Consider the following 15,022-nt stretch of genomic DNA (forward strand, 5'->3'; position numbering starts at 1 on the left):
TTTTTAAACTCGGGGGGGGGGATGGGGAGAAAAGAGGGTGCCTGGGCTGATGGAGACTGGTACAAGAGGGACATTCAAATTACTTTTAGACAGCCTGCAGTGAAGGCAGAGGAACTAGAGGAAGGGACAACATCTTTACTGGGTGGGAATAGGTGTCGTTGAGGTACTTGTGGGAGTTGGAAGTTTTGTTGTAAACATCAATATATAAAGTAGCTTACCTCCTGAGATGGAGAGAGAGTTATCTAAAATGGGGAGCGAAGTGTCAGAAATGGTTCAAGTGAATATTTGAGCAAGGTAAAAGTTAGTAGCCAAGTTAATAAAATTGATGAGTTCTGAACAGATGGAGAAAGCAACCCCAAAGCAGTAACACAAGAGATGTGCATATATTTTGCCTCTTGCCTGCCTTTCAATCACCATTCTGTGCTTGCTGAGGTGCATTCAATGTGGATTAAGAAATTTTTCAATTTTAAAATTCACTCTTAATTCAAATCCTTCCATAAATTTCACTCTGTATGTATCTCCTCCATTCCTGTTACAATGGAACATGTACATGACCCTTCAGTCCTATCCTTTTGGTTATTTCATTGCTTTAATCTCTTCACCACTTGCAGCTGTGCCATTATATGTACAGTTCTAAGTTCTGGGACTCCAGTAACCATTCTACCTTTCCAACTCTCTACCACTGAGACATTATCTAAAACCATTTTATAATTGTTTTCCCTTGTGAGGTATCAAATGCTTACAGCATTAAAAAGGTGCTTGCAGTCCACCCTATCATGCTTTTCATAATCTTATAGACCTCTATTAAGTCACCTCTTTGTTCCAAAGAGAAAAGTCCTAGCTCTGTTAAACTCGCTTCAAAAACATTTTCCAATCCAGGCAACAGCCTGGTAAATATCATCTGCACTCTCTCCAAAACTTCACATCCTTCCTGTAATGAGGTGTCCTGAAATGAACACAATATTCCTAGTGTTGTCTAACCAGAGTTTTACAGAACTGCAAAATTACAGTACCTCTCATTTCTTGAATTCGATCTCGTGACAAATGAAGGCCAGCAAACCATAATTACCCTACCAACCTGCAAGGCAAACTTGAAAGATCTATGGATTTGGACCCCAAGGTCTCTGTTTTTCCACCCTGTTAAGTATCCTACCATTAACCGTTTAGTTAGCCTTCAAGTTCAACCTACCAAATGCATCACTCTGCACTTATCCGGATTAAATTCATCTGCTACTTTTAAGTTTAAAAAGAGGAATATAACTGATCCATCCCATTGAAATAAAATGAGGTGAAGGTAATTTAATTCTGTACAACAAGATGAGAGACAAAATTGCACATTAATGATGGAAGTTTTGAAGGTGCTTTTTTGCTCTTTGAACTGTAGCAGAAAATTGTGTACTTCACCTTTATAATTTCAATGAAGAACAGTTTATGGGTGAGGTTCTGTACTGGTAACAGTCATTTCAAAACCATTGTTTACCTGGAACACCATTGGGAACTTTATTCCATGTATTGTAATTAGATTAATTTTAATTCCAAAAGTTGATGCCCTTTGGGTAGTTGAAGACCCAGTACATAGTAAAAGTAATGGCTCCATTATTGTCACATAATACTACATTTAGAATGTAACATGCATGAAATTCTTTAACTTTTGTCTACCATAAGGAAAACTAAGAGTTGCCACTTTGTCCAGCACCCCTCACAGAAACCTACAGTGCCTAGTGTTCCTAGGCAGTCTCCCCTCCAAGTATTGACCAGGCCTGAGCCTGCTGACCTTCCAGGATCATAAATCTCAAGCCTATTCGGGCAAATAGGATTGTAATACAAGGGAGTCCACCCAATGACCCATGGAATAAACATGCCTTGGCAATCCAAACAATTCCATTCTGTCTTCTACACTTTCCTCAACTTTGTTCGGGAGGATCTGTTTTTTTTAATTGATGCCTGTATTGATGAATAGATAGGAAAATTTCAAATCAGAGCCCTATGTAAGTGCATTCTAGGTACTTCTGTGTTCAAGTGAATATTTTCCTTATGACATGCAGTGATATGTAATCAACCAATTAATTCAAAGGTATGATCATTAGGAGATGGCATCAAACCCTGTATTTTCTGTGAATACGTTTCCATTTGAGCCTGAAGAATGAGGCATTGTTGACCATCATTGCTATTGTAATAGAATTTGATGGGTTCCAATCCATTCGATTTTTATGATGTGTTCTGGAAAACAGCCAGACAGCAACAGATGGAATTGATGATCACTAATGAGTAAGTTGCCCCATCAAGTCAGCACCCATTGTGTTTTCTGCATCAACTACTGAGTCTAATTCCATTTATCTGCTTCTTATAAATAAATGTTGGGCAATTAGCCAATTTGTATTTTGAAATAATATTTGAATTTGGAATAAATTTGCAAGAGGTTGTGCAAATTAATTTTGCTAACTTTCCATTCCTTCTATCTTTGTGGTTGTTGGGCAGCAAGGTGGTGCTGGAAGTGATGTCAGTGTCCACAGCTCCAGTGACCTGTCCACCAGTACTGTCTGTCGGATATATTCTTCCTGTGTCCACACAGGTTTCCTTCTATGCTCAGGTTTCCTCTTGCACTCCAAAATGAGTAATGGTGTTTAGGTTCATTGGTCACTGGAAATTGCCCTCATTGCAGGTGGGAAAATTGGGTTGGGAGTGGGTGTTAATTTATGTATGTGAAAGAATAGTTCACAGGGGAGCAAAAAAAGTGGAGGAATGGGATTATTGCAATTGCACTGAGCCAAAATAGAAGAGGACAATTAGTCTGTCAAATCTACATCAGGAAATATTTGAGAGTTGTGAATTTGCTACACAAAGGAAAATTAAGAATATAGAGAGAAACTTGTGTTTAATATTGTAGCTTATCATCTGTGGCTCATTACAGAGTTGGAATGTTTTGTTTAAATGTAACCACTAAAATATGAAATGATTTCTCATTGTAATATTGAGGGAATTCTATAGTAGTATGCAGTTTTCCTAGCTTAACTCCCATTTAATGTGGATATCAAGGAAAAACTTGAATGATTCTGAAAGAGAGGAGAGTTGTCTTTGATATCCCAGCCATAATTTATCTCTCAATCAATATTCTTAGTTTATTGACCTATTATATTGCTGATGGTGGAAGTTTGCTGTACTTCTGGTGAAGGAAGCCCCCACCCCACAGTGCTGATGGGTAGGGAGACTATGGATTTAGACACAGTTATGACATGAGATGGAGTGATGATGATATTTCTGAGTGAGGAGAGTGAAGACCTGGAGGGAAACCTGCTGATGATTATGTTCCTATGCACCTGCTCCCCTTGTCCTCTTGGGAACAAAGGTTACTAGTGTAGGATAAATTGCCAGAGTAGCTTGGATGAATAATGGCAGCATAATTTGCAGGTGCTACACACTTCAGTCACTGAACTCTGGTGGCAAAGGAAAAGAATGATTTGAGTGGATGTGTTGAGCCTCATGGCTATTGTTGATGGAGCAAATGGAGAATATTACCCCAGACTCCTGACTTGGGTTTTGTAAATGATGGAATGTTACAGAAAACAAAGTTTCACCAGTACTTCATTGGATTCAAGGTTAATTTGAACATTTTGAAGTCATGAAATGCTCTATGAATGCAAATTTTTATTTCTTTACAGTTTTTATATTCTTCACAATCCTCAAGAGATTTCATACCTTAGTAGGTCATACTGTGAGCCAAGCTGCTTTACACAACAATAATTTGTCTCGGACTTGTGGCAAAATGTGTTGGTGGAGGTATTGGATCCCATTAAATCTCATAGGTTTCTTTCATTTGTCAGCCAAGGCTATGATCTGATATTTTTAATGTTGTGTTACCTGATTTCTTCAGGTTGCTACCAATAGATCTTTGATATATTTTTTTTAAATGCAGTTTAAATGTTTAATGGTTCCAAAGTACTCCTCCACATTGGTTTGTGACTCCCCACTTCACTGGTGTTAACGTAAATGTTTCTGTGCCCACTCAAATCAATTAAATTTTGTTGAACTGCTTTCTTTCTTTTTTTAAAAAAAAACATTCACACCACTGTTCAGAGAAAGTTCTGGCATTTAATTTTAATTCATGAAAGTAACTTCAACATAAATCACACAGAATAGTATTTAACCACAGTGGGAGATGTATATTTTTGAGATCCTACCAACATATATAGGGCATATAAAGCAGAAAATATTTATATCACTGAACAGTCCAATGTTTTCTGCTCTCTTAAAGGAATGACACAATAACTGGTAATAACAGATGATGAGTTTTGTGTGGATTGCAGATTTTGGAAGCTTATTCTAGCTGGATTGAGAATGTTTTTTTTTGGTTAGTAAAAAGGCAATGGTATTATAATAAAGATTTTCAAAGTGTGAGATCAAAGGTAAATTCATGACCTCTTCAAATTAAGAAGGAGTGGATAATTTCTGATTGGTTTGATAAAGTAACAGAAATTTTGGATAACTGATGACTTGAACTTTTTTTTAAAATAATTGTTGGCATTTGGGTATTGGCAACAAGGCCAATGAACAGCTGCCTTGAACTGCTGCAAGCCTTCTAGTGAAGAAACTCCCACAATAGATTTGGAAAGGAGTTGCAGGATTTGGACCTAATGACTACAAAGGGTCAATAACATATTTCTAAGTCTGGAAGACATGCAGCTTGGATGGGTCATAGCTTGGGAGATGCTCTCATGATGATCTCTACAAAGGCATTTTGTTGTTGGTCTCTGTGTTTCAAGTAGTGGATAGGGTGCTAATCAAGTGAACAGCTTTGACCCCTGGGTTGTTGAGTTTCTTGGGAGTTGTTTGCACTCATCTAGGCAAGTGAAATGTAATCCGTCCCATTTCTGACTTGTCTGGTCGAAGATGGTTGTCAGGAGGTGAGCCACACTTGCTACAGGACACTGGCCCTCTGGTTTAGAGCACAGTGGTCCTGATTCCACAGTCATTATTTTATCCAGTGTTCTCAACCATTTCTTGTATTACATGGAGTGAAATGAATTGGCTTAAAACTAGCTTCTGAGCTGGTGGGATCTGAGATATTATCTTTGAACTATTTTGCTGCTGACCTGTAGAGTGTCATTTCATTCTCGCGTAAAGGTTCAAATTGAACCTGTAGATGAGTATAGATGGTACTGCATCAAAAGATATGACCATCTAATCTGTTGAGGAGCAAGTTGTTCGCAGCTGAAATGTGGCAATTAATATGAATCATAAACAACAAACTATGAACATTTCAGAAATAATGAACTCTGACAAACTATTCTGACTGTTTGTCCCATTGTGAACTGTTGGAGGCTTGAATAGTATATCCCCTTAAACAGATTAGTTGAAAATAAAGTTCACAGACATTCTATCATAATAAAAGAAATACCCTAATCAATCAATTTCCCTATCATTTGTAAGCCTCCACAACAGGATATATTGCCAGGAAACTTTTAGTTTGGTTAAATTTATTTGTCAAGATCCAAAAAGAAACGTGTGGTTTTATGTTAACCAGATAGTGATTCAATGATTGGGCTGATTGTTTGCCATTGGAGCCTGTGCATATACAAATGACTTGGATGAAAAAGTAGGTGGTGGGTTTAGTTTGTAGATGACATGAAGCTTGGAGTTGTGAATAGTGTAGATCAGTTACATATGTGGTTAGAGAAATGGCACTTTGGGAGGTCAAATGTAAGGAGAATGTGCAGAAATCCAACAGGATTGATGTGCAGAGGGATCAGAACGGCAATATCCCTTAAAGTGCAGGCACAAGTAGAAAGGGTGATAAAGGTGGTGTTTGACATTCTTGTCTTCGTTGGTCATGGCATTGAGTAGAAAAGAATGGAAGTCATTTTGCAATGATGTAAATCTTTGAGGATGCACTTGGAATACTGAGTGCAATTTTGGTCACACCATGACAGGAAAGATGTGGAGGCTTTGATAAGGGAACAAAAGATATTTACTAGGATGCTGCCTGGTTTTAAGGATATGAGCTATTTGGAGAGCATTAGAGGGGAGATCTGAGAGAGGTTGATTGCATTTCTATCAGATCTCTAAGATGCATAGAGTAGATGGTCAATCTTTTTTCCCCAAAGTAAAAATAAGTCCTACTAGATTATGTGTTTCGGTGAATGGGGAGGGAGTTTAAATATGTATGGGGCAAGTTTTTTTACACAGTCTGATCAGTTGCTTGTATACACTGGCATGGATAGTGATGGAAGCAGATACAAAAGTAGGATTAAAGAGGCTTCTAGAAAGATGCACAAATATGCAGGAAATAGAGGATCAGGTACTATGAGCATACAGCAGATTTTTAAATTTAATTTGGCATCATGCCCATTGTGGGCCAACATTGTGGGCCAAATGGCCAGTGGCTGTGCTGCATTTTTCTATTTTTTTAAAAAGATAAAGCAATCTCTTTGTTTGGAGGTACATTTGTTGCATTGGTAGGTACATTTCAAGGTTGTGAAGATGTTTGACCTGTTTTCCTTAATTGGGCAAGATATGGAGAACAAAAATTGGGAACTCCATGACTCCGCTCTACAAGGTATTTGGTTAGAACACACTTGGAGTACAAGCAGTCCCTGGATTAAAAACGAGTTGCATTACCTAGGTCTGTCTTTAACTCGAATTTGTATTTAATTTGGAACAAGTACATATGATCCTTTTATAGCATCAGTTATCAATTATGTTTTTGGTTTTCTGCATCTGTTCAGTGCTAAACAAATATTTTAAATCCAATAAATAGCTGCACTGGAAACTCAAAACTGATGGTTCCAATCTTTGAGAATCAATGTAGATGATAAAACCATATACTAAAAATGTGCCTTAATTATTTTCCTAAAAAACCAGCATGGTTAGCCTAGTGGTCAGCATAACACTGTTACAGTGCCAGCGATTGGGACCAGAGTTTGAATCCCGTGCTGTCTGTAAGTAGTTTGTACATGCTCCCTGTGTCTGAGTGGGTTTCCACTGGAGGCACCGGTTTCCTCCCATTGTTCGAAGTGTGCTGCGGTTTATGGTTTGGTTGGGTGTGGTTGGACCGTACGGGCTTTTGGGCTGAGGTGGCCTGTTACCATGCTGTATGTCTAAGTCTTTTTATAAATTTTAAATTTAAAACCACTCAAGGAAGATAATGTTACCTTTATGTAAAATGAGTTTATTAGGACATTGATTGCTAGTTGTCTAAGGAGAAAAGCTGGTAAAGCATTGATTAACATTAACCCCAAAATGTATTTTTTCAACTGATTTAATGTCTTATCCATTTTTAATTCCAATTAAAAGACCAAGCATATTGCTCCTGTTATGTCCAGAGTAGGTTCCTTTATTTTTCTGAAACCCGAAATGATTGATTTATGGGTGTGAGTGTTTATTGACATTAATATAAATACAATGCAGATTCACCAAAATTCTTTCTTCTACAGACACACAGGTACATAAGACATACTTATAAATGAAATAGCTATGAAGAAAAGATAATTATGAAAGTATGGATTAATATTCACAGATACAGACAATGCAAAAAAAAAGTTTCAATTGTTCAGATCAAATGCCTTGATAGAAGGATCTTAGTCCAGATTAATTGAAAATAGAGGAAGAATTAAGATGGATGACTAAGCAAATATGATGTTAAATTAATTGTAGAAATATATATTTTTAAAAAAAGGAGCAAGAAAGGACTGATTAAGAAAGGAATAAAAGAGAAATGAAAATGGTCTAAAAATTGAATTTAAAAAATAACATTCTAACATTTCCCAAGCCAACTTTCATCCTGATGTCTATGATTGTTCATTTGGGAAGAGATGTTTATTTCTAGGCAATAATGAGCAACGTAGTTACTTAGTCTGTTGATTCCAAGCTGATATCAACACAAATCGCTTGTAATCCCACATGGTCATTAGAAAGAATAACTGAGTCCTTTCAAATTTGAGTAATATGTGCATCACCCCAATGTTCTGTCCCATCTGGAATACGGGATCTCAGAAACGGGTTTGATTATGTTTTTGCATTAAAATATTTCTAATGATTTGTGAAAGCAGTTTGATTTCCCACTTAATTTTCAAAATTGTCATCTGCATTTACAATATAAAAGCTACCATATTCAAATTAATGTTAAGAAGATGGCCATTCATCTTTCACACATTCAAAGCTTAAATATGAACTAGAGCTTTGTTGTTCATGAGTATTTTCCAATCCAAATTAATTAGCTGTTAAGAGTCCATATTAATATCAAAAACTATAGAGTCAAGATTTCTTTATTGTCATGTAATAGTACAGAACATGTAATATTAGACAAAATAGCCTTCTGCCTGCTATAAGCAGACAGAGTTGCTATTAGTGATGCCGGCACCGTTTATAGTAAGAGAGAAAGAGAAGCAAAAGAGAGTCCCTTCAAAGTCGTTGAGTGTCTGTGGATTCACCTCCAGTGCTCCCGCAGCTGCACAGACTCCTTTTCGATCCATCAACAACCCAAGTTCCAGATAAAGCTTTGACATGATCATGAAACCTTCAGTGCCCAATGCTCTTCAGGATCCCTTCTTGCCCTCAGCACCCTCTCAAATCCTGGTTCCAATGAGTCAGTCTCTCGCAGTCTGCAGCCAGTGTGGGTCCACAGCTGCAAGTCGCTTGCAGCCTTGCTAGTCTGCTGCTGTAGAGAACATCCTGTAGGGCTCTCTCCTCTGCTTCTCAACTGAGAGTGTTCTCCCCATTTCTGGTGCATTTTACCGGTCTGCTGCTCCGCTGGAGCCTGCAATCCTTTGTGGCAGCTACGGAGCACAAACACTACCAACCTGGGCACAGACCCACTGCAAGGCTCCTGAACTCTCACTCTGCTATAAAACTACTGTATAAGGTGCTCCCTTTGTGGCCCCCTCTACATCAGAGAGACTGGGAGATCACTTCGCTGAGCATCTTCCCTCTATGCATCAGTAACCAGGATCTCCCAATGGCCAACCATTTCATTTCTGCATCCCATCCCCAGACTCTCATGCCTGTCCATGGCTTCATGTACTATCCCACCAAGACCACCTGTAAATTGAAGGAACAACACTTGATTTTCTGTGGGGGGCTGGTATTAACATTGACCTCCATTTTCTCTGAACCTACTCTTCCTTCTCCCTCCCTTCTCTTCTTTCTCTTAGCTCTCCACCCCCTTTCCTCTCTATACACAGTTAGCCCTCCTCCCCCTGCTTGCTGCTGTGCCCTTCCCACCCCCCCCCATCCACGTATTATCTCTTGCCTTTGCGACGATGCTTCTCCCCATAACCCACCCACCATTATGTTCAGGTGCTTACCAACATTCTCCATACCTTGATGAAGGCTCAAGCCTGTTATGTACCTTTGCTATATAATGTACACTGCCTGACCTGCTGAATTTCTCCAGCGTTGTGTTTTTAATGTTTTGAGTTATTGAGTGCAAAGCTTTTTTTTTCAATTGTAACTATAAATGCAGTTGAATCCAGCTTTCAAAAATGACATTTAATGTTTGTCGTCGTTTCTGACTGATATTTTTCTTTTCTATTCAAATTCAAGGACTCTCATATTACACCAGAGTTCTGGAAAACTGTGAAGATGAGGCGCACTTTGATGAGGTAAAATTACATTAGTGGTTATTTTATTATTTAAATGGAAATCAAGATTTTTTTAATACTTTATTTAAAATTTCAAGCCACATTTCATTCAAATATTTTTTGTATACAAAAAAAATCAATGTGGTATATACCAAATTCCACCACCCCCACTCCCACCCATCCACCCCAATACCCCTCCCTCCAATCCCTCCCTATTACCCCCAACCCTAAAGATACACCCATCAATAACATAATTAAATGCCACAGAATGGGGTAGTAACACCGCCACAATTGGCTGAAGAAAGTTCAAAACTTTTTAAACCCATATAATCCGAATAAGGGCTCCATGTTTTCTGATTTGGGAAAAAAAAAGATAATTATCACGTAAATTATATGTTATCTTAATGAAGGGTTTTTTAAAATCCGTTCTGGCTAGCAACAGATTTGTGAACCTGAATTTTGGATCCATTTACTGCTAGTGTGTGGTTTTTTTTTAAATTGAGGTGATATTTTCTGCCTCAGTTTAAGGGATGATCAAATGCATCTTCACACTATCTAGTTTTCCTCATCTTATCAAGTGGAGGATAGGTGTCCTTGATTTTTATTTTTGTTCACATTTCCACATATATGGTAAAGACTACTTATAATGTTATATGAGATTTTAGCATTTATTGTTCTGTATTGGATGCTGTTAAATAGAATATCTTGGAGTACCTAAGAAGAGTATGAATCATAGAGTACATGAAAAGGCACCATAAAATCTGGAGGGGAAAATTCCTTGAATGCATTTATATATGTTTTCACTGATATCAAACATTGTTTCATTTTAAACTGAATACCTAAATTCATTACTGATTATAAAAGGCCATTTACAGACCATAACCTGAACCCTAAAGTTTTTTTTTTAAAGTTAACCAATCATAGGTGGCTATCCCTCAATTTGAAGATAAGTATGCTGATCTATGGTTGTCCTGTGAAATCTGTGTTTTTAAACATTTGTCTTGGTTGAAGACAGCCACTGCTGTAAATAAAAACCTATCAGGCATTTGAACCTCCTCATATTGCCCTAACCATATACCTCTCCAGGGCCACCACTGATTTGCCCACTATCGGAGCATCACAATATTTTTGCACCAATCATAACTATGAATATTTATTCATCTACCTATTTTTGTATTTTATAATCACTTTTTTTGTCTCATGGCACATTGTAATTTAATTTGTACTCTTGTTAGTAGATCATGCGCATTTACGTAGCTGCAACAAGAAAGAATTTTGGTGCATTTGCACATTGTAATTATTTATGTGACAAGAAACCATGTCATATATCTGACCTGTCAGTGTAGACTTCCAATTTATTATTGCTGAGTGGGAAATTCACTGTAACAGAAATTCACCAAATGTGTAATGATCAGCAGTATTTTTCCATAAACATCCAAAATATTATTCTCATTGTTCGCATCACTCTTGTGTACTGTCATTGTTCAACAATCTATTTTCTTGCAAGAAATACTTTGCGTACAGGCACTCATTCTCCAATAACTGGGAGTTCAACACCTCACTAAATAAGGTGAGCACTCGCTTAAAGATGAGCTGATGGATCCTGTGGCCTTCAACCCTACTTAAAGCCTCTCTCCCCCTTTCAAAATATTCTTCTTCCTGCTAAAATGCTGTTCCAATAGTCCTTTGGACCAGAGCTGAGATTGAATCTTCGTAGATTGAAAGTACCCCACTTGAATAGACTGGTGCTCAACTGACTTTTTTAAGGCATATAACTCACTCAAAACGGCTACAGGCAGATAAAAATGTCATTCAAGACTGTTCAGTTACCTCCTGTAAATGTTGATTTCTCATTTTAATCAATAGAAGTTTTCTCAATCTAATCCTATTGTACTTTCACTCCCCATAACCATCAATGCCCCAACAATCTATTCCAATAGTATCCCATTCCTGTACCATTTAATAGTCCATATAGTCTTTTAAAAATAATGTCCCTTTGGATTCAATATCTTCATTATCCAAAACCACCTCATTTCAGTCTTACTGAATCCCATTCTCCTTCTCACTCCCTACATTTTCTCGATACTGTCACTCCTACATGTTACAGCAATTCTAATTGTTCTGAATCATTACAAAATGTCAGAAGCAATTATTAACCATTACAAAAACTCACCGACTCTGACATGAGGCAGCTACAATCTCTGCCTTGTCTCTTCTTAAAATTGTCAGAGGGCAAGGCTCTAGTTTGCTGCCTGACATTTGGTGATGGTTAAGAGCCTATTATTCTGGATGCAATCACTTCATGGTGACCTCTGCACCTGGCCAAGAAAGTGTGGCAGGTGGAAACATTGAGCAGTAAATCCAGACTGTGAACCAAGTCCATCTCAATTAGTCCAATGTAATCTCCTGTGAAAGACAAGAGCGTGGTTAGCAAAGCAACCAAGGTTCAAATACAGCACTGTCTGCAAGGACATTCTCTCTATATCCTGCATGGTGTTTCTCTAAGTGCTCTGGTTTTCTTTGAAAAGTTTGGTAGGTTGATTGGGTGTAATTGGACTGTCTATTGTGCTGTAATCTTAAAATGTCAGGGGAGGTAAAAGGAAGGGACCAGTAATGCAGAGTATCCCTGTGGACGTTCCTACAGCCAATATGTATGTGGTTTTGGATACTGCTGGTGGGGAAAATTTAGCAGGGACCAGTCGAGGCGGTCAAGTCTCTGGCACAAGAGATTGACTCCTCGGCTCAGAAGGGAAGGGCTGAGAAGAGGAGAGCATTAGTAATAGGGGATTTGTTGGTTAGGAGGGCAGACAGGAAGTTTGCTGGGATGCATAGAGACTCCCGGATGGTATGTGGCCTCCCAGGTGGCAGGGTCAGGGATGTCTCAAATTGTCTCAGCAGCATTCTGGAAGGGGAAGGAGAGCAGCCAGATGTTGTGATCCACGTAGGGACCAATGACATAAAGGTAGAGAAGAGGTTCTCAATAGGGAATATAGGGAATTAGATAGAAAGTTAAAAGACAGGACCTTGAGGGTGGAAATCTCCAGATTTCTGCCTGTGCTATGTGCTAGGAATTTACGGCAGATGAATGTATGGCTAAAAGGTTGGTATAGAGGGTAGGGTTTTAGATTCCTAGATCATTGGTATCGCTTCTGGAGAATGTCAGATCTCTATAAAAGGGATGGGCTGCATCCTGGCAGGAGAGTTTGCTAGAGCTGTTGGGGAGGGTTTAAATTAGCTTTGCTGGGGGAGGGAAATCAAAATGGAGCAAAGAGAATAGGATAGCAGTGAAACAGGGAGTTACAATAGAGGTAGAAATTAATAGTAAAGAGGTGGTCAATAATAACATAAAGGAAAGGTAGGTGAGCAGACAGGAGAAAGATGTTCAACAAGAATATAGCACAAACGACATCGATAACAGCCTTATGGGCACTATATGTTAATACAAGTGACATCAGAAAAAATGTAAGTTGCTCAGGTTCAACTAAAAAGGTATGACATTGTGGCCATTACTGAAACATGGCTCAATGATTCATGCAATTGGGAGCTCAATATCTGTGGATATACAGTCTATAGGAAGATAGGCAGGACGGTAAAGGTGGAGGGGTGGCTCTGATGAGTAATGACATTAAATCATTAGAAAGAAGGGACATAGGGTCTAAAGCAGTAGAATCAGTATGGGTTGAACTAATAAATACTAAGGGCAAAAAAGATTATATTGGCAGCTATATACAAGCCACTAGATACCAGCTGGGAAGTGGACTATGAGATACAGACAGAAATACAAAGGGCATGTTACAAAGACAATATCAAAATAATTGTGGGTGATATTTTAACATGGCAGGGGATTGGAAAGGACAGGAATTTACTGGATCGCAGGAGAGTGAGTTTGTAGAAAACCTAAGAGGTGGATTTTTTGAACAGCTTGCTGAGAAGCCTACCAGGGGATCCACAGTTCTTGACAGGGTCATGTGCAATGAAACTAAGGTCGTAAGGAAGTTAAAGGTCTTAGAACCTCTAGGAAGCAGTGACCATAACATGGTCAAATTCAATTTCAAATTTGAAAAGGAAAAAATGTTATCAGATGTATCAATTTTTCAGTTGAATAAAGAAAACTATGGTGGTATGAGGAAAGAACTGACTCGGGTCGACTGAAAAAGCAAACTAGTCAGAGGAACAGAGCAAGATTGGAAGATATTTTTGCAAATAATTAAAGGCATGCAGGATAGATATATTCCAAGGAAAAGGAAATTAGTCAAAGGAAAGATGGTACCAATGTGGCCAAGATAAAAGCTAAGGGGAGGTCATATAAGGAAGCTAAAACTAGTGGGAAATCAGAGGACTGGGATTCCTTCAGAAATTTACAGAAAGAAATAAAGTCATAAGGAAAGAAAATGAGTTATGAAAGGAGATTGACAAACAATACAAAAAAGATAGGTTTTTAAATACATAAAGAATAAAAGAGAGACATGTTGTCATAGGAGTGATAGAAAACTATGCTGGGGAAATTATAACAGGTTACAAAGATATGGCAGAAGAATTAAATCAATATTTTACATCTCTATTCACTGTGGAAGACATTAGTAATATTCCTACCAGACAGAAGCTTCAGGGAGTAGAGCTAAGATTACTCGAAAAATTGTGTGAGGTAAATTGAAGGGATTAAAGACCGATAAATATCCCGGACTGAGCAAAGTACACCCGTGGGTTTTGAAAGAGGTGGCTTTGGAGATTGTAGATCCATTGGTGGCAATCTTCCAGAAATCAGGGGATTTGAATCCAGGGGATTTGAAGGTTGCAAATGTGGTTCTGTTGTACAAGAAAGGTGGGCAATAGAAAAAAGGAAATTATAGATCTATAAGTCTGATGTCAGTGGTTGGGAAGATATTGGAGTCAATCCTCAAGGATGAAGTTGTGAAATTCATGACAGGATTGGTCCTAGTCAGCATAGTTTTTTTAAAAGGGTAGATCATGCTGGACTAACCTATTAGAGTTTTTTGAAAAAATCTCAGGATAGACAAAGGGATGTTGTATATTTGGATTTTAAAAAGGCTTTCATAAGGTTTTGCATATTAGGCTGATAAATAAAATGAAGGCCCATGAAATTACAGGGATGCTATTAGACTGGATAGAAAATGCGCTGATAAGCAGAAAGTAAAGGGTTGAAATTGAGGGATCCAATTCAGAATGGCTGCCTGCATCAAATGGTGTTCTGCAGGGGTCAGTCTTGGGTCTGCTGTTGCTTACAATTTATATTAACGATTTGGATTGTAGAATGGTTTTGTGGCCAAATTTGCAGATGTCGCCAAGATAGGTGGTGGAGCAGGAACTGTTGAAGAAACTGTAAAATTGCAGAAGGATATGGACAGATTGAGAGACTGGGCAAATATATGACAGATGAAGTACAATGAAGAGAAGTGTTTGGTTCTACATTTTGGGAGTGGAAATAA

General features: G+C 38.2%; 1 protein-coding gene across 10 annotated transcripts in view; it reads left to right on the top strand.

Annotated features, from left to right (window-relative positions):
• The window catches only part of otofa (otoferlin a), a 547,981-nt gene that overhangs the window by 179,049 nt on the left and 353,910 nt on the right, over nt 1–15,022 (top strand). For all 10 annotated transcript variants that reach the window (XR_011340468.1, XM_069886486.1, XM_069886480.1 and 7 more), the window contains one exon: nt 9,538–9,596. Coding sequence is in view for 6 of the 10 variants with exons in the window: in XM_069886480.1 (XP_069742581.1) it covers nt 9,538–9,596 (59 nt within the window). In the remaining 4 variants the exon portion in view is untranslated. The remainder of the gene's footprint in view (nt 1–9,537; nt 9,597–15,022) is intronic.

Source organism: Narcine bancroftii, chromosome 6 (genome assembly GCF_036971445.1).
Source record: "Narcine bancroftii isolate sNarBan1 chromosome 6, sNarBan1.hap1, whole genome shotgun sequence".
NCBI classification, from domain to species: Eukaryota; Metazoa; Chordata; class Chondrichthyes; order Torpediniformes; family Narcinidae; genus Narcine; species Narcine bancroftii.